The sequence below is a fragment of the Anastrepha ludens genome, chromosome 5 (assembly GCF_028408465.1).
Source record: "Anastrepha ludens isolate Willacy chromosome 5, idAnaLude1.1, whole genome shotgun sequence".
Taxonomy (NCBI): domain Eukaryota; kingdom Metazoa; phylum Arthropoda; class Insecta; order Diptera; family Tephritidae; genus Anastrepha; species Anastrepha ludens.
Window position 1 is genome coordinate 3,241,068 of NC_071501.1, and position 23,392 is coordinate 3,264,459.

General features: G+C 35.0%; 1 protein-coding gene across 1 annotated transcript in view; it reads right to left on the reverse strand.

Annotated features, from left to right (window-relative positions):
* Window positions 1–1,325: 1,325 nt before the first annotated feature.
* The window catches only part of LOC128863964 (uncharacterized), a 101,394-nt gene continuing 79,327 nt past the window's right edge, over window positions 1,326–23,392 (reverse strand). The window contains exons 8-15 of the mRNA XM_054103403.1: window positions 22,665–22,733; window positions 12,853–12,990; window positions 12,605–12,745; window positions 12,469–12,534; window positions 12,233–12,376; window positions 7,227–7,594; window positions 5,294–7,144; window positions 1,326–4,884 (exon numbers count right to left, since the gene is read on the reverse strand). Of these exons, the coding sequence (XP_053959378.1) occupies window positions 4,535–4,884; window positions 5,294–7,144; window positions 7,227–7,594; window positions 12,233–12,376; window positions 12,469–12,534; window positions 12,605–12,745; window positions 12,853–12,990; window positions 22,665–22,733 (3,127 nt within the window). The 3' untranslated portion in view covers window positions 1,326–4,534. The remainder of the gene's footprint in view (window positions 4,885–5,293; window positions 7,145–7,226; window positions 7,595–12,232; window positions 12,377–12,468; window positions 12,535–12,604; window positions 12,746–12,852; window positions 12,991–22,664; window positions 22,734–23,392) is intronic.

Here is a 23,392-nt window from a genome sequence, read left to right on the forward strand (position 1 = left end):
ATTGGTTTGCCTGCGAGTGCTATTATTTTTCTTACTCCATAATCAGGAAAACATCCCCAAATCGTACTCCGGAGCTTATTTGCTTATTTATTTGTACGTTTGCCAATCAGCAAAGTTTTTAATCACTACTTAAAGCTAATATTAATAACCAGTTTTTGATAATTACATTAGAAAGAAAATCCAATTAATTTTGCGAAATGTATTAGAAATCCCAAATTTTATTTAGATTTTTCGGATTGTCCGATTTGGATGGAATAAGCACCGTTTTGTTGTAGAATTTGTTGTCATTTTAAGTGCAGCTTCATAATGCCTTTCATAGAAGTCTTGGTCCTTATTGGAGAAAAACTTTAGTAATCGATTTTCTCAATCTTCTCTAATCTAATCTAATCTCTATTATTCAGGAAGTTTTGCAATAAGAAAAAGAGGTAGTAATCGCTAGGTGCCACGTCCGCAATATGTGGAGGTTGCATTAAAACTTACCAACCAAGCCCATGGAGTTTTTTCTGTTTTATCAAATTTGCTATAACTCACAACTGAATGGAACAAACAAAACACAGCAAAAGAACTATTTTTCACCTTGGCAACGAGAATAAGCTTAATTAGGGTAATCAAATTGCATGATCAATACTCTGCGAGACATCTTTGATATCTTTCATACAGCCACCAGTACCAGTATTTTGAAGTTACTTTTTCACCATCCTCCCACACTTATCGGCCACAACGCTGGCAGTCAAACTCGTTCGATACTATCATTTAACTTTCTAATGAAAATTTTGCGCTTTTTATGTAGTAAGAGTGGGGGCTAAACCTTTAACCAAAATTTAACACAACGTAGACAAAAGGTTTTTGAAAGAGCTGCAACCACCAACTCCGAATTTCGTAAACAATTTTCAAACATTTCAAGCCGCTGCTCGTGAACTTGGCAATAATAAAAATATTAGCTTTAAGTGACATTTTCACATTGACAAAGAAGAGCGTGGGCTTATATACAAAATTTGTGTGCCGCTTTTAAAAAACACACTAACTATATTATTTACTATACTTTCTAATTTTTCCGTAACTATTCAAGGACTTTTCCTTAGAATTTATCAATTTCCCTCATTAGTTTTACCCGTATAATCACCACCGGATGCCTTGGACCTTGAACTTGAAAATGAAATAATGAATTTACTGCTGGCCTTACTTTCAAGTGCATGCAGCTACTCACTCTGATAAAACATGAAAACCACAGGCATTTGATCTTGGCACATTAATACATTTTATGGTATATTAATATTTATTTTACGTATATTATTGTTACATTTGCTTACAAGTGATTACAGCATAGAAATGTTATCACATTAGAATTAATATTTTTTAACATAATTACATTCATACTTAATACTAAAATACATACAACATCTGAACAAAGCTTCGAAAATGGGGTGCATTAACACATGGAACTGAGTATTTTTATAAACTTAATTTTTTGGGGGAGAAAATAAGTATAAGAGTGGACAAGAAAAACATGTTTAGATTTGCATAGTTTGTTATAAATATTCCACTGATTTTTTTTAATTTAATTACCGCTCACTTGTTGCAAGAGTATCGACGAACAAAAAAACTAAAACTTAGAGAAAAAGCTTCCAAGTTTTATTTTTTTATTTTAAATTCATCATGCCTCTTTAAGCAAAATTTCATCTTCTGGGTTACGCAGAATAGGTATCGCTTCATTTCGAGGTTATTCCTGCATACCTTTTTTTTTTTGTTATTTGTCGGCTCTCTTACAGCAAATGAGCGATATCTATGTATGTACGTCTAATTGAATGCAAGTAACTACGAGCTATTGAGTATCAGGAAAGTGTAAATGTATCTGAATATGACTGAAGATGGCTGCAGATGAAAAACTGTATTAGATGAATAACCACTACATAGCTTGCCTCCGTCCACGCTGAGAATTCGAGACATTGAATTGAACTGTATAGACCCTTCAAAGGACATCCTCAAGATAATAATTATTTGATAGTCAAGTCAAGTCATTCAATAATCAACTGCACTCACAACCAGCCACAGTTTGATATGGTTTTTTGACTAGCGAAGACATCGCACCATCGGTATATATTGAACGCTATCGTAATATGATAGCAATGTCCTGAATTGACCTTTCTATGACCTGAATCAGATGGCATGGACTTGGACAGTATGTGTTTCAACAGGACGGTGCCACTTGCCACACAACACTCGAAACAATGGCAACGGAGCTCCCAGGACGCATTATCTCACGAAATAACGAAGTCAAAAGGCCGCCAAACTCTTGAAATTTAACGCCATAAGACTTTTTTCTATGCCAATAAGCCCGAAAAGGTTCCGGAGCTAAAGAACGAAGTTATACACGTTATGAATGACATATAACCCAAAACTATGACAAAAAGTTTGATATGCGCGTCCTTTGTTTCCAGATCACTGGAAGTAGAAAAATGTGTCACTATTTATAATTCAGGTAAATATAAATGTCATAGTACAACATCAAGATAGTACAACATCAAGATACCGCAAATAGGAGGAGAAACTCGGCAAAACACACAATCGGTGTTTTATTCATAAGAGTAAATCTGTGACCTTATTGAATCTCCCTGTAAGAAGTAAACTAAAACAATTTTTAAAAAAATTTTTGAGTTTTAAGATTTATTCACTGTTGAAAATGTTTGAAGTGAAATATACTCTATTTTTTACAAAAAAAATAATAATTTTATAGAATACTAAAAAAAAATGTTTTAAAAAATAGTTGTTGCTCAGAACTTTGGCTTGGAAATTCGGAAATTTCAGTTATTTTGCCATTTTTCACAAATTTTTGTTGAGATAAAACATACTTAAAAAACTGGTCTTAGCAAAAATAAAAATGTTTGTGCAAAAAAATAAATAGAAAAAGAAAAAAATGGCTGTTTTGGTAATTTTTAATGAAAAAAATCCTAAATGGGATTCCCATAACTCTTCGAGTTCTATTCAAATACATACAGCAAATCAGGGAAAAGTACCACTCCAGCAAAGCGCTAGCACCAAAATATATGTAGACGCGGTGACTCTACAGTAGTCCCATTACTAATTCGCTTTATGAATTAACTCTTCATATACATTTAATTAAAGCCGGAAAAAATTTGAACCTTTTGCGATGAGATTTCTCTGATGTGAGTACCAGCTAGGCAGATCAAATATACCTTTTCGGATTTACTTCTCTCTTAGTGATTCAAAGCAAATATGTAGCGTCATGTTTATATAACATTGTAAGTGTTGAACATTTAGTTTTTCTTAATGACATCTGCCCGCCAGACTTGCGGCCTTGACTTTTAAGACGACTTGAACCGCATGAACCGCAAAGGGCGCGCTTGAAATATGCGACATCAAGTCGGAATCATTCCCATAAGAAAACTAATTCGTATTTTCCATTTGTTGCAGCGCGCTTAATCTTTGAGGCGATTTCAGCTATTTTTACAAATTATAAATATATAAATTCGAAAGGAAAATTTATCGTCTGCCACTTCAGATTGAGTTCAGTGATGAGGTTCATGGCATATAAAGCCATATCAAACAGGCTATATCCTTTATAAATCATCGTTAGAATCATTGTGCAACCCAGAGTCACTCCTTCAAATCGTGAAAATTCGAATTGTCGCTATGAAGGGCGAGCGAATATGCGCTGGTAGAGTCATGATTTAAGATTTTTGTTCTCTATGCTTGTTTTTCATTTCGTGTTGAAGCTTAGCGCGTTTGTTCCCTGGAGTGAAAGAATGTAGAAGAGAATCTAGAAGACTTTGTAGAGAATCTAGAAGACCTTTGGCTATAGCAGGTTGAGACCACAAGACATACTAAGGGAGAAAGTGAAGGAAGAAAGATGGTGAAAGAAGTGCTTGGTGAAAATAATATCTAGAAGAATTTACTTGTAAATACCTGTAGTTACAGATCTTCATTTATATTTTCCGCTTAATAAAAGCAGTTGGAAAATTTTAAAAATTAAAGCAGTGCTAATTGTAACCACTCTCAGGGCAGCAAAGGGTTAAATTCGTTTCTTGTACAATTGTATAAAAAATTAATTACAACTACGAAAAAAAGATTCCATACTATACTTTCCATTATTTCACACTGATGCCATGAAGCTGTATATATTTACTCATTTTCATACAATAAATACTTATTTCCTATAACACGTTTCCATACACACACACATATACACATACAACTACATACATATACATGGACATACATTTCTTAACGCAATTATTTATTTGTACAATCTTACGAAAGATTTTCTTTTTTTCTTTTCAAACTTTCTTAAGCACTTCTGCAATAATCTGCATACATTCACACATTTGCAAGCATTCACTTTATCAACTACTGTACAAATTGACTACTTATGTAATATTCATATTACATACATATGAATACTGAACGCCCGTCAAAGAAATGCCTCACTAATACAACTTTTTATGTTATCACTTTTTGGTGGTTTCCGTTTTTGTTTTTGCTTTTGCTGATCATCGTCAGCCCAACCAAAAAAGTGTCATGGTGGATGTTCTTCTTTTGTCAAATTGTCGAATTGCGGACTAGTCGCTGAGGTGAGCAGCGTTTTCGCAGCGCCGCCACTCTGCGCATGCAGTACGGTGTAGAAACCGCTCGCCGCGCCTGGCAGCGGCATACCCAGCACACTGGCTACATTCATAGCTGAATCGCCATCATCCATAACTATGGAACTATCGGCCGCCGATGGGATGGTGGGCAAAAATCGCACGCCAAGACGCGGTGGCGATGAGTCTTCTTCCTCTTGTACTGCCTCCTGGCGCACAAGACGGGGTTTAGAAGGTAGAGTGGAGTGCTGCTGTAGTTGTTGTTGCTGCGATTTGCTGCTATGAGCTAAGGGGTAAGAAAGAAAGCGGAAGAGGGTTAAGATTATGTAATGGAATGTAAATACCTAAAGTAAACACAGCGAAGCGGCATGAAGTGGAAAAGAGTGGAACGAAAGGCTGTGGAATTGAATGGAAGAGGACGAAATGGAATTTAATGGAATGAAATAGGGTAAAAAGCAATGAAATGAAAATGAATGAATAAGAGCAAAAAGGAATTATAGATAATAGATTGGAATGACGCGGACCGAAATGAAATATATGGAATACAAATTTAATAGAAAGGAAGGGAATAGAAAGACAAGGGCTAAACTAATTAGTATGAAAAAGAGTATGAAATGAAGGCGCATACTTCGAGAAAGTATGAAATGGAACATGCCGGAATAAAATGGAATAGAACCTAGCGAAATAACGCTCACCCATTATTGACGGTAGCGGTGTCGTGCTGCCCGCACTTGAACGCGATAAACGGAACGTTGAAGTGCTTGCCGTTGTCGCCGAAGCTGAACTGTCGTTTCGAGAGCTCGATAAATTGGAATCTTGTGACGTTTTTCGCGTTATCAACCACGCTGAATGCCTTCTACGATTTGGATCCATCATCTTGAGAGGTATATTGCACGTGTGCGGCATGGCGCCCGCCGACGGTGGACCATTCCGCCAACTAGATGAACGCGACGAGCAGAAGTTTTCACTCGATATCGAACTGGCGCGTGTCTGCTTCTGCTTCTGTTTCAGCTCAGCAAATTGGTAGAGGTATGGATCAGTATTGGCATTGTGCGAACGCGTACGCGTATGACGATTATTTGCCTTATGCGTCTTACGTTGACGACGACCACCGAGATGACGCGTCCCCTGTGTCAACATATCGTCGTCATCGCCATCGTCCGCATCCGCGCAGTGACAACAGTTGGTCAGGCGATGCCATGTACTTCTTGTCCATGTGTTGTGCACGCGCTCACGCTCTTGTAGCTTGTGCCAATTGGGCATCTCGTTTGGCATCATGCGCAAACAGCGGCAGCCGGGCGGATGTGCTGCGGGTAGCAAAGGTGGCAGTTCTTTAGGCACGCGCACACCACCTCGACGACCGAGTCCACCCGGCAGTGTTGTGCCAGCAGCAGCAGCGCCACCACGCGTTACGCGCGTTTCCTCGAAATGTTTGCAAAGGGTGATGCAATCCTTCTTGAACTGTTTTGTCATGATAGCATACAGAAAGGGATTGCAGCAGGAGTTCAATGGCAGCACGAATACCGTGAATATCTTGGCTTGCTCCAGCGAGATCAGTTGCAGTCCAAAGATGGCAGTTATGGAGAAGAAAGCAATGGGCGACCAACAAAGGAAATCTGTGAAAACAAGTAGTGCCATACGTTTTGCAATGCGCGAATCATTGGTATTCCAGGCCTGTGAGCCACGTATGGCCCAATACATCTTTAGATAGCAGCCCATAAGTGTCACAAATGCACATCCATTGATAAACATAAGCGCAATGACATAAGTCAAACTGGCTACACCAGTGGTCGTCTCGAATGGTAAGCAAACGGCAAACTTGCGATAATCTGAAACACCTGCCAGAGGTAAGGCGGCCATGATCAGCGCAAACGTCCATCCAACGGCCATGATGTATGCGGCTTGACGCAAGGACAGCCGCTTGTTCAAATGTATTGCGTGGGTTATGGCGTAATTGCGTTCCAAAGTAATCACCGCCAATGTGTACACCGATAACTCCGATGAGAGCACTGCCAAAAACCCGGCGAACTGACACATCAGCGACATCTGCCAGGGAATGGCGAACATGCGAAATTCTCCCAATGTGGAGGCATCCACAATAGCAAGTATGCCAAGATAGATGCCCATGAAGAAATCAGCTGCAGCCAGATTGCACACCAGAAAACGCGGCACATCCATTTTGGAACGCGAGAACATCAGCACTATAACGACAGTGCCATTACCCAACAGAGCTAGCAGGAAGACCACCCAAACGCCACAGCGCAAAGTCCACCAATCGAAAAGGTCAGCGCAGGGCAGGAAAGGACCAGGCATAGGTAGGCATTGTATGGAGCCAGGTGCTATGTCGGTATCTATAGTGCCGAAGAGGCCCGTGCTAAAACCGGCAAAACTGCTGGCCACACCAGCTGAACTAGTCGTGGTGCCTGTGCCATCCTCCTCGAAGTATTCCTCGACGTAGGTGGGAATATTGCCTGGATAATTGAAATCCTGACCAAAGTTATCCCAGATATCGTGCATTTGGTTTCCAAACTTTTTACTGAGATTTTCTGGAAGAAAGAACAAACTTTGCGTTACCTCCGTAGCTCCGAAAATTAGGTTGGAATTGAGCTTTATAAAATTTTTACTTACGTAACTGCGGCCATATGTCCATCATGCTGTTGTTCCACAAGCTCATGTCGAATTCGGAGTCGGATGGAAAGAGCACCGCCTCCTGTACCAATGGTGGTTTCTTTGTAGCTGACATTGCAACCAACGGTATGAAGGGACAGCAGTGATAGGCGTATGAAAGTATGAGCGTTTGTATACGCGGAAATGTGTCTGGCGCTGGGAAATCACGAAGTTTTGGGTTATTGAAGGTCTTTAGGTGCAGCAACTTATTCAAGCCGGCCGATGGCAGTTCGGGAAAAATATTATTGCCCAAATTTAAGTCTTCCAATTTGGAGAATGGCGTAAAGGCTTCCTTGTGTATTGAGGTGATCTCATTGCCTTCCAAGTCTCTAGAGAAAATGGTAAAGAAAATTGAGATAAATGGAGTAAACTACAGTCAAATATTATGAGGAAATGGAGTGAGAAAGAATCAGTCTAATTATTGAAAGAAAAGGGATGGAATTGAAAGCAGAGAAAAACTTCAATTCATTGAAATTCAGAAGGAGGTGGAGGATTGAAGTGGGAAGGAGAGAAAAATTTCAGTTCATTGAAACTGAGAAGGAGGGGGACGTTTGCAGTGGAAAGGAATGAAACGAAATGGAATGAACCGGACTGAAATGAAATAAATGAAAAGAAAGTGAAATGGAATGGAATAATAAATCTTCAATATATGAAGCTGAAAAGGTAGAGAAGGCAATGGAGTGGAGTAGATTTAAATAGAAATAAAATGAAACCAAAATGTAATTTAATACTGAAGTAATATATTGAAAAAAAAAAAAATGGAATGGTATGATAATGAAAGCATTGCAAAGCAGTGAAATAACAGGGAGGGAAAATTCATGTTTAATCCTTAAATATTGAGAGAAGGAGTGGCGGGCAGAAGTGCAATAGAAAGAATTGAAATGCATGCAATTGAAATAAAATCTATTTCTTTTTAATGAAATGGAATCGATAGGAATATAATATAATTCCAAGTAATGCAAAAGGTATGAAATGAAACGAAAGAGAATGCATTGACATCGTAATATGGTAAAAATAAACCAGGAATGCGAATCGATAGAAGAATTAATCGAAATAGAACAGTGCGTAATGAAAAAAGATCAAAATGTATTTCAATTGAATGAAAGAAATGCTATGGAACGCAACAGAATAGCATAGAACGAAAAAATAAAACTAGTATAGAAGCTCTGTGCAACAATATCACGCACAACGTGACGCACGCCACAAATATGGGGTGGAGTTCGGCAAAACGAGGGCCAAAACGGGTGCACGTTCCCATTATATATATATACTAGGGCGGGTCGATTTAAAAATCTAATTCTGATGTCCCCCAATTTGGGTCGAACGAAAAATCCCACTTTGACCCATTTAGAGTGCTCCAATCGAGTCAAATGTATGACCGACCCCCACTAACTTTGGACGGCCGATCCACCCATGCCAGTGGCACACCCCCTGGAACTCCCCTGGGGGGTTCCCCATACAATCATTTGAAAATATCACCATTTTTGGCCTTTACATGAGAAAAGAAACTAAAAAGTTCGACCCAAATTGGGGGACATCAGAATTCGTTTTAGAGGTATGGCTCCTTCGGCAAAGTTCCTTATTTTGATCCCTAGAATATGATTTTCACAGAGCAATGGGCGATTTTTTTTGCCTCCCCACAAATCGACCCGGCCTAATATATACATATATATATATATAGATATATAGAAACTCTTTAAGCACAAATTAAATCAGTACCAGCTACAAATTATTATTTATGAGGCAGGCTCTTACAGTGGAATAGAACGAAACTGAATACAATTGAGTACAACTGGAACAAAACGAGAAAACTCATATAAGGGTTTTCCAATAACAGGTGTTACAGGTGAAAGGATTGCGCTATCGGAAGATGATGACCGATTTTTTATGACCGGAATGGATGCTATAGATCTGGACACACAAGCAACGATCTTTACGGGAAAAGTTTCCGGACCATGTTTTCTCTCGAAGAGGTGATCACAATCGGCCACCGAAATCTTGTGGTTTAGCACCTTGTGACTTTTTTGCTTGGAGCCACGTGAAAGAGAAGGTCTACACCAACAGCCCAGGGTCGATTCAAGACCTCAAAGATAGAATACGTGAAGCTATAGAGGACATAGGGCAGCCACTTTGCAATTCGGTTATGGAGAATTTCATGAAAAGGATGTTGTCCTGTAAGCGTGGTCGTGGTGGTCATTTGCCTTATGTTATTTTCCACTATTAACGGCATACCTTCTCTTTATAATGAAATAAACATCCGATCAGTTATATAATATTAAAAAATAGCTTTTTTCTGTGAATATCAAAATAACACCTCTTTTTAAAAAACTCTTTAGTTACAAAATGGGATAAAATAGAACAGAGTTGAAGGAAAGTAAATAGAATGCGATAAAAATGGAAATAGGTGTATTGAAATGAATATTAAGGGAATGAAATGGTGTGAAACTAAAAGTAAAAGTAAAGGAAAAGATATTTATAAAGAAATGCGTTGGAATGGAATGGGATCAGAAAGAAAAGTGTAGAATACAAAACCATGAAACGAAGTGAAAAAGAGATTTTTTTAAAAACACGAGTGGAATAGGCAAATGGAGTATAATTCACGATATAAAGAATACAGAAGGTGGGGCTTTCCGAAAACCTCTCACATTATTTTTGGCGAATTTGACAATTAAGTGACATCAAATGTGCAAATGTAATAGGACTATGAATAAGTTCGTGCGGTTTTTTTTCGAAATTTGAAACTTTATTGACGTAAAATGGTTACAAATTTAATATTCAAAATATTGTCCATCGCTTACTACTACTTTTTCCCATCTTTCTGGCAATTCACGGATTCCCTTTGTGAAAAATTCGGTCGGTTTTGCCGCAATCCACGAATCGATCCATTTTTTGACTTCATCGTAATTACGGAAGTGCTGGTCAGCCAGGCCATGTTGCATCGATCGGAAGAGATAGTAATCGGATGGCGCAAGGTCTGGACTATACAGCGGGTGGGGTAGGACATCCCATTTGAGCGTTTCTAAGTATGTTTTGACCACTTGTGCAACATGTGGCCGAGCATTGTCATGTTGCAAAATAACTTTGTCGTGTCTATCGGCGTATTGCGGCCGTTTTTCTCGCAGTGCTCGGCTCAAACGCATCAATTGTCGTCGGTAGACATCCCCCGTAATCGTTTCATTCGGTTTCAGTAGCTCATAATACACAACACCCAGCTGGTCCCACCAGATACACAGCATAACCTTCAGGCCATGAATATTCTGCGCCGACGTCGATGTTGAAGCATGGCCAGGGTATCCATACGTTGCCCGACGTTTTGGATTGTCGTAATGGACCCACTTTTCATCGCCAGTCACAATTCGATGCAAAAAACCCTTTCTTTTGTGCCGTTGAAGCAGTTGTTCGCATGCCATAAAACGGCGTTCAACGTCTCTTGGCTTCAATTCATACGGCACCCAATGGCCTACCTTTCGGATCATTCCCATGGCTTTTAAACGTTTGGAAATGGTTGATTGATCAACTCCCAAAGTTTTTGCAACCTCTTCTTGCGTTTGAGCCGGATCTTGATCGAGCAATTCCTCCAATTCGGTATCCATGAACTTTGGCGGCGCACCCTCGCGTTCTTCGTCTTCCAAGCCAAAATCACCACTTTTAAAGCGTGCAAACCACTTCTGGCACGTTCGCTCAGATAGAGCATGCTCACCATAAACTTCCACCAAGATACGGTGACTTTCGGCTGCTTTTTTCTTCATATTAAAATAATGAAGAAGAATTCCCCGCAAAAACACATTATTTGGCACGAAATTCGACATTTTCAAGTGTGGTAAAAATATTGTTGTTTACGCTTCAAATAAAAAACTTATACTGACGTTTGTGCCTTACGACAGTAGCTCTCCAATGAATGTTTGGAAATGTGGATCGATGGAATAATAATCAAGTTACGCCATCTGTTGTAAAACCGCACGAACTTATAAATAGACCTATTATGTGTGTACGATTTATTCTATATTCTTGGCTTTCCATTCACTCTCCCTTATTCTTTCTCCTATTTTATTTGTTTATTTTCTGTATTGACGTCATAGTAATCGGGAAGGCACAATATTCTATATTATCAACTTGAGCATAATCGCGCTGGAGCGAAGTTTATTCAACTGAGTCAGCACATATTAAATTAAATTAAAACAAAATGTTGACTGAGGAAAAACCATTGTACAAAAAGCAAGTAAAAACACTCTTCTTCTCACTATTTTTGGACAGGCACTCTTGGTGTGAGTTTGACAGTTAGTCAAGTTTGTGATGGTGCGAGTGCTTAGTGTTTTGCTTGAGCGTATTGGCGAGGTTGCTGTGCTCAATTAAAATTTTATGGTAACATTAGACACAACAGAATATCACAATAAAAAAAATACAAAATAATATCAGGCTTGGAAAATTTGCAATGGCAAATATTTTTAAAATATTTCTGAGTTTTGACGAGGTTTTTCAGATTTATTGATACGATTTTCTATGATATTTAATAATTTTTTATGCAGCCGTGTTACCTAAAACAGCGTTATGGGATCTGCTGTTCTTAGCCGTGGGCATTTTCTGTTCACCAGCTGAGAGTGTTTTTACTTATGGATGCGTACGTTGGAGAAAATGAAGTTATTTAACCCTTAGGGTACGGAGAGGGGGACTTTAGTTCCCCCAAGATTAGTTTTTCTTTAATAACTCGGAAATAATTTCTTTCTCTCTTTCTCCCTTTAGGTAGTCGAGTTTTATTTTAAGTCCTGTATAAAAATTTATCGTTTTTTAATTTACTAAGAGTCTTTGTAATATTAATATGCTAACTTGTAAACAAAACAAACAATTTTTGTGTGGGGGAATTTAGTGACCCCACTCCGTCCTTTATGTATTCAGTACTCTAAGGGTTAAATGAAAAAGGTGAAAAATAAATAAATAAAATAAAACATTTCAGTTCTTCAAATACATACAGCAATTGTAGGCGCGGAATGCCGAAGAAAGCGTCCTGTGGTATCGCCTTGATGCGATTGTAGGAGAGCACTAAATCGTGAAGTTGCTTCAAGCCGACGAAAGGGCGTCCACTAAGCGATTCAATGTAATTACTAGAAAGATCTCTGATATAAAAAACAAAATTTTCATTTAATGAAAATGATAAAATTTTTGGTTTAATTTCTTGTTTTAAATATTCGTATTTTTTGCTACTTACAACAGTCTTAATTCTCTGCAATTAGCTAAGTTGGGAATGCGCACTAAGGAATTAGTCTTAAGCTCTCTAGAAGGAAGTCAATTAAGTATTAGCTTCAAATAAGTTTCAAATAAATATAACAGCTTTTTATACTTACAAGCTTTTCAGTCTTGGCGTTTGACGACATAGATTTGGGGGCACTTCTTTAATACCGGCACGATCCAGTTTTATTATCTCTAATGAGAAACAGCCTTCGAGATCGGGAAACACTTTGAGTGAGCGCACATCGGAAAGAATTCTTGTCGAAAGAAAAAGAAAGGTTGCGAGACAAATCTTGCATGTAAAATTATGCACATATACATATACAAATAAACATATATCTCTCTGTATTTGATTGCCACTCACAATTTACGTAACCTCGTCATACCGCGTAGGGCCTTCGGCATAATTAACGACAGCGGATTCGCACGAAAGTCTAGCGTCTGCAAATTTCTGGGCAAATCCGTTTCGTTTATCCAACGCAGGCGATTGCTGGTAACAGATCTGAAATTTCACAATAAAACTGAATATCACATAAAGAAACTTTAGAGCGAATTAGTGCACACATCGTTGAGTGCACATCCAACGATAAAAAACGGTACGGTTTTTGAAAAAATGCTACTAAGTAATTGAAATAAAATAATTTGTTTTATGACTGAATTAAGCCAAATGTACACAAATCCTTGCAACTTTACTATTTTAGTGAGTCAATACTCTGACATACTTTTCACGAAATCCACAATGGGCAAACTTTTGCACGACGACTTTCCCACGAGCGCAATGAATTCAGCGTCAAATTGTGAACGCATTCTTATCGCTGCATTTAACATTGTCGTAATTATCCTGTTTACTCCAAACAGCGGGAGAGGAAAGTAGTGAAAATGGAGAAGAATTGCGCATTCAGAAGAGCGGAAGTGCACAAACGCACAAAAATATTAATTTTTTGTGTGCTTTAGTATGCAAAAAGTGTATGTGTGTGTGTGTGTGTATGAGCTGCAGTGCATATGCAAAAGTGCAAGCGTGTTTCTGTGTGATTGCTTGAGCGATATAACTCTAGCTGAAAACTTGCTTGTGCTTGGCTGTGAGACTGGAACTGGCAGGTTCAATTCAGTTTTCCCTTTTTCGAAAAGTAAGAAAACCGTGATAGCAAAATATTTTTTGAAAGCTGTCACTGCTGCAGTATATTCATAATCTGTAAAAAAATTGCTGAAAAAATCTTTGGCCATTCGAAAGCGACATATAAGCTGTACCAACGAAAAAATTACATATGAATAAGTAATAACATACAAAAATTTTGTAAAAAAAGCTCGGCCTAAATCCCGCAGAATTACATGCCCCACATTATTATTATTTTAACATGCACTGTTACATGCATGTGCGCGTGTTGGTATCTGGGTGTTGACTGCAACTTGATGCCCCACGCTTCGTTTGGCAACGCATGCTTCCGATTTGGCGACGAAGGAAGAAGCCGCACTGGAATTTCACGCTCAATGGCAGTTGAAGTCTTGCATTTTATAGCGTTTTTATTCAGCAGAAGGGCAGGGAAACAAAAAGATGTAGTGAGAGACAGAATTCATTGAAAGCTTGTAAAAGTATGCCAGGTGGGAAAATGAAAAGATATGCGAAGAGTTGCAAGCCAATACTTTTAATTTCGTTCAATTATTTGCCTCTAGCTTTGCACTGATCTTAAATATTTTTATAATTTTTCGTTTATACTTTTATTGCAATTTTAGTTTTACGCTTAAACTCTTACGTCGCAATATTTAGTAAAAACACACTTCCTTTTAATACTTTTTGACATGCACGCTTGGTGTGAGTTTTGTGTGCAATGTTGTGAGTGCTTGGTCTTTTTGCTTGATCGCATTGGCGGGGTTAATATGCCAAATTAAAATTTTTATGGTAACATTAGAAACAACAGAATATCACAAAAAAAAAATACAAAATAATATCTGGCTTGGAAAATTTACAATAGCAAATATTTTTAATATATTACTGAGTTTTGACGAGGTTTTCCAGACTTTTTGATACGATTTTCTGTGATATTTAATAATTTTTTATGCAACCGTGCCACGTAAAACAGCGTTATGGGATCATCTGATCTTAGTCGTGGGCATTTTCTGTCCACCAGCTGAGAGTGTTTTTAGTTATGGATCCGTACGTTGGAGAAAATGAAGTTATTTACGTGAAACAGGTGAAAAATAAATTTAAAAAATTTCAGTTCTTCAAACACATGCAGCAATTGTAGACGCGGAATGCCGAAGAAAGCGTCCTGTGTTATAATTTTTAGTTTTTAATTTTAATCTTAATTAAATAATTTGTAAATTTGTTAACTTTTAAGCATTAAATTTCAGATGTTATTTGCAATTTTTGAACTTTAAATTTTATATTTAGGTTTCAATTTTAAATTAGTCAATTTATAATTATGTGATTTTAAATTATTTAATTTTTAATATTTAAATTTTAGCTTTAAATATTTTAATTCTTATATTTATAATATCAGTTTTTTAATTTCTATATTCAGTTTCTAATATAAATATTTACTTTTTTTTTTAAATCTCGAATACTGAGATTTAATTTGTTTGTTTTTTAGTTTTAATTTTGGGTTTTTGATATTTAGTTTTTAATGTTAATTTAAAATTTTTACATTTAGTTTTGAATTTTTAATTCCAAATTTTTATTTTATATTTAAGTTTTCCTTTTAGTATTTAATTTGTTATTATTTATTTCTAATGGTAATCTCCAGTCTTTCATTAAAAACCTCGAGATTTAATTTTGATTATTTAATTCCTAATTTTTCATTTAAGTTTAATTTTTCCTTAGAAATTTTAGAATTTTAATTATTATTCTCTACTTTTAATTAATTAATTTTAATTTTTAATTTTTGATCTTTTAATTTCTCATCTTTAAAACTTAGGTTTCAGCTTCAAAATTTTTACTTTAATATAGCTTTAATATAAATATTTTAATATTTTCTTTTTAAATTTTATTCCTGAATTAATATAAATTATTTCAAATTTTTAATTCCATCTTTTAAATATAAACCTTTAAGATTTATGTTAATTTTTTAAGTTTATTTTTAAAATGACAAATCCGCAGCTATAATTTAAAATTTTGAACTATTAGTTAAAAGCGTTTAAAGTTTGTCTCTTAATTTAATTTTTTAGTTTTAATTCTTTTATTTTTCAATTATGTTTTTAATAGACTATTTTTAGTACTTGATTTTCAAAACTTAATTTCGAAATTTTAAGTTAAAACGCTGGAGTTTTAAGTTTTTAAGTTTTCATTTTAAAATTTAAATTTAAATTTAATCTCTTAATTTTATTTTCTATTCAAGAAAGGTTCAGTTTTCTTTTGAGTTTTAATATTTTAGTTTTAAATTTTAGTCCTGAAGTTATAAATTTCAGTTTTAATTTTTAAATTTTTACTTCAAGTTTTAGTTTCTTCATTTTACTTTTTAATGGTAAATTTTTTTCGATTTTTCTCCATTTTTAAGTTTTTATTTCGCGTTTTCCAATATTTAATATTTTGTTCTTAATATATAATTTGCATGTTTAATTTTTAGTTTTTCAGTTTAATTTTAATTTTAGTTTTCTATTTAAAGTTTTTAATTTTTGATTTTATGTTTTGATGGTTAATTTTTAATAACCATTAAATTTAAATTTTTACTTTGAAAATTTTTAATGTTTTAATTTTAGTTTTCTGTTTAAAATTTCTCTTTTAGTAATGTTTTTAATACAAAAAATTGTATTTGGTATTTAAATACATAAATTATAATTTTAAATTTTTATTCTAATTTTTTGTTCCTAATTTCAAGTTTTAATTTTTTAGAATCTTCATTTTGATTTTTGCATTAAATTTTGCATATTTGATTTTTAAATTTTTTAATGTGCACTATTTGTATTTAGTTTTAGTTTAAAATTTTTAATTGTTTGTTTAATTTTCTATATTAGCTTTTTAATATTTCTCTTTTATCTATTAACCATGAATTTGATCTATTTATTCCAATTTTTACCTATTTTCTTTTAAATAGGGTTTCAAAACTTCAAATCCAGAAGTTAAATTTCTATTTCTAGTTCTTAGTTTTCTCTTTTCATTTTAAAATTCCTTTTTTTAAATTGTGATTTTTAATTAAATTTGTTGTGTTTAAGTTTTAGATTTTAATTGCGGTTATTAGTTTCTGTTGTGTTCAAGTTTTAGATATTATTTTCGGGTTTTTAGTCTTTTAGAATTGCTCAGTTTCTATTTTAAGTCCTTATTTCTAATTAATATTTAATTTTTTTATTTGCGATATTTTTAGTTTTCAGTTTAAAACTTTTCGTTTTTAATTTCAGTTTCTAATAACAAATTTTTAATATTTCATTCCTAAAGTAGAATCTTGAATTTCTTATTTATGTCTTTAATTTTTAAATTATAATGTTGTTTTTTAATATATATTTTAAAACGCAAATTCAAATTTTTAGTTTTTTCAAATAATTTTTTTATTCCTTAATTTGTATCCATTAACTTTTATTAAAAGTGATTGTGTTTAAATTTTAACCAACATTAATTTAATTCTTACATAATATTAATTTCAATTCCAATTTTCTTGCCCTTTACTTTTATTTCCTACCAGCCAGCTGTCGGTTCGCATGTACAAACATATGAATGCATAAAAACTCAGCGCCAACAGTTTAAAACAGCCGTTTCTCGCAGCGGTGATGGCGACAACTTCAAAGAAGTTGTGCGCGGAAAGAAGGAAGCAAGTAAAAAAATAAAAAAGGGGAGAACAGTTCGTCGCAGTGGTGAAGTAGTGAAACAAATTCTTGCTGCATCATTTAAGATGGCGCTCGTAAATATGCAATGAAATGACACGTTATGATTTCAGTATCTGCACGCCGCCAATGTGGGTGTAATATTTGGCGAAAAAGCTGTGCAACGAACGCAGAAATTTTCACCAGCTGTCGGCACCACTGTGTTTTGCCGTTGTTGTTACACGACACTGTGTTTACAGCGCTCGCACAAGCAGATCACGCAAGTGTGTGTGAATATGTTCATGCATGTATGATATTTCCTCTGGTGGCAGTTTTCACATATTTGGAGCTTCTCCGGCCAGAGCGCTAAGCTCCTGTGCATAGTTACACTGTTTGATCGCCTATACAAAGTCTTCAGTTTGTTTTAGAAAAAGAAGAAGTTTTTATATTTTCAGTCATACGTATAACCTCATTTATGGATTCCACTTGAACAAGTTGAGGAAGTGGTGGTGAGCGCGAGCGTGGCATCTAGGTTGATGGAGAACAAATTGCTTGTAGTTTTTTGTTTGGTCTTGTTTGACTTTTAACCTAAATTCCTACATGCATCCAGCCGCTTACATTGACATTTGTTTGACCCTTATTTTAAGAGTGAGCAATTTCAAATGCGCCGTTTTGTCCATCACATTTGCTTAGAAAAATTAATTTTATTTTTCTGGTACCTTAAAATTTTGTAAAAAAAAATGTATTTGATGCATTTGTTAAACTGTTGAAAAAAGCGGAAAGGCCGTTATCTGAAAACTTAATGAACCGACCAAAATGTATAAATAAAGTTTTTTTTTTTTTTAATTTTGCATAACTCATAATTTGGTTGGTTTGTAATTTGAGAAAAATTTTATAAACTCGAATATAATCACTCGAGATTACCGTAATACGAGAGGCTGTCAAAAAGTACTGGAAAAAGATGAGCTTAAGAGGTGTGGAAGGAGTCGGTGATAATTAACACGTGGCAAATACTTAGTAACATAATATCACTGCAAATACTACGTCTCACTCATCTCTGATACATACGTCTCTCAGTCTCTTTGGCATCGCCGGAAAACAGTCCATAGGGAAGAACACATCAACTCCGTAGAAAATTGAGATAAGTAAAGTTCTTCAATATTCAAGAAAAATAAGAACAGATCACTACGGAAGAAATCTCATCTACTTATGATGCTTTCGTCCAGAAGAATAATGATTTTAAGGTGACGTAGCAAAATAGAAAGTCAAATAAGGTCGATTAGTGCACAGGTCAGCACATTGCAACGATATCCACAAATTGTTGACAGGCCAATAAGTTTGTTCTAGAAGATATACGTTTGAAAAAGCAAAAAGTTACAGATGCCTCTACCGAGAACGCGATAAATTTCTCTGATGATGGTAGAAAATGGCTTGCACTAATTTTTCGAGTGTTTTTTTTAGTCATTATATTTTTAATTAAAGCTTTTCATCCAAAACAATAATAATTTGTTTAGTTTTATTTTATGATCGATAATAAAACTCATTTATTGAGCATTATTTTTTCTCTCAGATATACAAATTTTTTTGTAGATTTATTATTTTTTTAGCAAAATGAAACACCTCATCTAAACTCTCCTCCCTCCAGCTAAATCTAAGACGGCCGCTCCATCGAGTGGATTGGGACTCTGAGCTAACAATCTGTCGCTTCTGAAATATAATTGTGAAACCAAAGCAAATGTGTAGATGAAAATGGAACCGATCTTTTGATGTACGCTATACAAAAACCCAGAGTACCATGCGTCAAAGAAAACCGGAAATGATTGTTTATATCAGAGACCAAGCCCTGTAATTATTTTCAAAGATAATAATAACTTCAAACTTGATTTATCAACATATTTATTTTTAAAAAGTCATGTTTTTGGGAAAATAAAACGAAAAACAAAAAAGAAAACACTTGTGGTAGTATTAATTCAAAGCTATAGCTAACCTGATTAGAAACCCTGTATTACATATAAAATAAATATACCGAAAACAAAACACATTTTCATATTTAATTTCTTACGCTTTCCTCTGCATTCCACGAACCTTTTGACCTCCTCTCGCTTGCTTGGGTACAGCAATTTCAGCTTCACTAAAGGTTAGACTTCCTTAACCATTCAGTTTGCTTCTGCAATATTAAGACATTGTGTCACAATACTAATTAAGATGCTCCTTGTACTCGTAACTGACAAGGAACGACCTGTGCGGCTACATATTTGAACAAGTAACTAAAAATATATAGGAATACTCCTCTGATTATGTGCTCCAAAAATAGTTGCTACCAATTCTTCTAACACATAGTCAATTCTTATAACAATAGCCTGGCATGTAAGCCAACCCAAACCTCAACCGCTATGTGACCCACTCGAAGTGCAGTTGTCGCTCCGTCCCCCATTTCTGAAGCCATTCTCATGACACGATGAGGCAGAGAAGCCTGTTAAGCTGACAATCGATGCATGTAGCACGATTTAATATTTCCATTGAAGCTTTGTGTATACCTGTGTAAATATCTACACACACACACACACGAATATGCTCATCCTTGTTACGTAATACATACACACGCACTTGTATTACGTAAGTGTACATTTGAAGTTGCAAGTAGGCCTCCACCAATTCTCTCTCAAGCGGCGCTGGTGTTTAGGTATTTATGCTTGCGCAACAATATTGTTTGGACATTTGTTTTCAGCAACAGCTTGTGACGACATCTTGGAATTTACACTAATTTGAAATTACGCCCATTGATGTTTAAGTCAAGTGCACTGAAATTATACTCGCATGTGTTGCAATAAGGAGCTGCTGGTGTCACATGGAAATGTTCAGATAAATTTATTTCTAGGTAAATTGAACTTACATACAAATGTTGTCGAAAGTGTATATAGAAATAACGGTGCATGTTCAGAAACATTTTTCTTTTATGTAGAATGGCAGAATTTGAGTCAATTAACTTTTTCAAATAAAAGATTTCAATATATATGAGCGTATGGCTTCCGGGTCGTATGAGTGATATGGACATTCGACTACCAGCTGCTTACTCTTGAGCCATTTGTAATATCGTGAGACAATAAAATTTATCCAGGAATAATTGGATATGGAGGTGAAACTATGGATCTTTTATTGTAATATTTCATATTCAGTTTTAATTTTCTCATCAACTTAATTCGTTAAAGGAGTTCGAATTTTCAAAAAATACTTAAATACTCACAATAACGAAAGAGGTTATACAGCTATTAAAAAAAAGTGTTGATTTTTGCCAGGACAAGAACATTACAATAAAGCATTTTGGAAACTAGTGGAAATATTCTTAAAATTTTCTGATAAAAAATTTTGAAAAAAAACATATATAGGTAAATATATATATCGTATGTTAATATGTAGTAATGTGCAAATGCAGTAATGCTACTGGTACTGTAAATGTGAAAGATTGTATGTTTGTGGGGATGTAATTTTGTATGTTAAGATTTTTGTCCACAGATAGGCTATGATCTGGAATGAGAAATAGGATACTTTTTTAAAGAGAGTTACCACATCTTAAAAAAATTAATAAGTTAAATGAAGTATTAAAATACAATATAGGTATCAAATGTATAAGGTTAAGGCGAGCTCATGTTTGAAAATATTTCTGGAGAGGGATGCCACTTATTTGAAAATTGAAGTTCAAGTAAAAATAATGACATAAATAAAATTTAACAGTACGGGTGCCAGAGAAAAGTGGTTTGTAAAATCTTTATTTCGAATACATTTTCAGTAGGGTTGCCACTTGCTTAAAAATCAAATTCTAAAATTTATAGTAAGTAATTAAAATAGTTCAGTCTGAGTGTCAAATGAAATAAATTGAAGAAAGTTTATATAACACATTTTTTTTGCAGATGGTTGCCTTCTGTTTAAAGGAGCCACTTCAATTTTATAAGTCAACTCAAATACTTTCATATGGGTGTAAAGAGCTATGAAAAACCTTTATTTCAAATATATTTTTGAACAGGGTTGCCATTTGTAAAAAAATAAATTCAGTATAATAATATACTACTCAAAACTTCCTACTTATTTTGTATAAAACAAAAAAGTGCGTGTAGCGTAGTGCACATAACAGAAGTGAAACTTTCAAAGCAGACTGAGAGAGAGAGAGAGAAAGAAAATACATCTAAATAAATTCACAACATTTGCAGGGAATACAAATAGACAAAATTTACAAAAAACGGAGAAGGGTCGACCGGTGTAGCTAAACGCCGGACACAAACCGTGGCAACAACGCGCACTACTCCGAGCGCTTATCACCCGGGCAAACGCAGCGATTCCAGGACCGTAGCAGTGGCACAAATTACCGCAAGGCAATCATAAATCGACGCCGGAATGGATAGCACCTTAAATATGCACAAGCACCAGCCAGGAAACGGAAATAAGTACCAAAAAGCAGGCACCAAAAAACACGCCAAAAAAACTGGGACCAAAAAATGCCCCAAACAGTAGGCACCAAGGAAATATAACGCCAAAAAGTAGGCACCAAAAATATATTTCCTACAAGTTTGCACCAACAAACCAGCGCCAAAAATTAGGCAGTGCTATTTCTCACTACAAATTAGCAACCACAAGGAAAAATTCCGGAAAAATAGCCTAGAGTGTATCCTAAGATATATATAAGGTATAGCTCTCTTTCTCCTTTTCCTTTACGTTATATATTTTTTCTCTCTCGCGGAACGAAGATGCCCAAAGCGTTGCATGGCCTTGAAATTTTACTCTCCATTCTCGATCGTCCATCGACGTCTAAGAAGTTTCACTTCAAAGACTCTTCTAAATTGTCATATTCAATAATAATTATTTAAACAGTAAATCATTACAAAATACATATGCGTGAACTCTTTTTCCTTTTCAATGTTTGGCTTACATTTTTTTTTTGATATTCTACGAACTTCAGCCTGAAATATATTTTATATAAATTATTTTAATATATAATATATAATTGAATTGGAGTCTAATGAGATTTAGTAAGCAATTAAAAGTCGGCAACATGGTTTTCTCTCTTCCCTAAACTTCCATTTTGTTTTACTATGAGAGTCCGTTTTTGTATTTTTTTTAATTTTAAATATGCCAGGAAAATGGAAATCTAATCTGCCATAAACAGAAGTCAAGGATTTTGGCAAATGGTCGTTGGGTTGATATCGTTAAATTTAACCTTTAACTTTCAGTAATCGAAAGTTAAGGCATTTCAAGATACCTTAATTTAATGAACTTTCTAGAAAAAAAACTGGAATGCTGAACACAATTTCCTTAATAACTTGTACTCAGAATTTTGTAGTACCGTTGTAAATAGCATAATCTGTGGTTTAAACAGTTATAAAAACGATTTACCTTAAACGGCTATCGATAATTTTTTAAATATACAAATACATCGTCATAGGAAATCATACTTACAATTCCTGTAAATGCGATAACTTATTTAATCCCTCCGGTAAGCTGTTGATTAAATTGTCATCCAGTTCTCTATTTTGTAGGCAGCAGTGCAAATGTTGCAGACATAGAATGAAGGCAGAGGAAATAGTGGAATGGAGAAATAATATTATATTTAAGACAATTTATTAGAAAGTTCCTTAAAATTTTAACTTCTAAGATTACATACTTAAATTTGTATTATTAAAAAATAACTAAATAACGAACATAAAAATTCAATTAATAATAATATAAGACCGTGAAAGGTCTCTCTTTCCCCAGATATGCCCTGATTTGAGACTATCTCTATCCAATCTTTATGTGTCAGCAGAAAGGTTATGGATCACATATTATAGTAATTTAGGGTTATATCCCTTTTAGGTGTCTGGCCGAGCAGCGTTTTTATGTTTTTCCTCAAATGGAGGGATCTACAGTTTTAAGCTAATGACAGATGGTTTTTATGAGGAGCTTTTTCATGGCAGAAATACACTCGCAAGTGTTCCATTGTCTACCGAGGAGCGACTGCTGTTAAAAAAATCTGTTTTTCAACAATTTGAGGTTTCATGCTCGTAGTTTTGAACCAGCGCACATCCGAAAGTTAGCCGGCGCGAATTCAGCTACAGCGGTCATTTTTTGTTTGTTTGTTTATTTCATTGGTTCATTAAAATTAAAAACTATACTTCGTCTTGAGCAGCATATTTTTGTTTAGATTT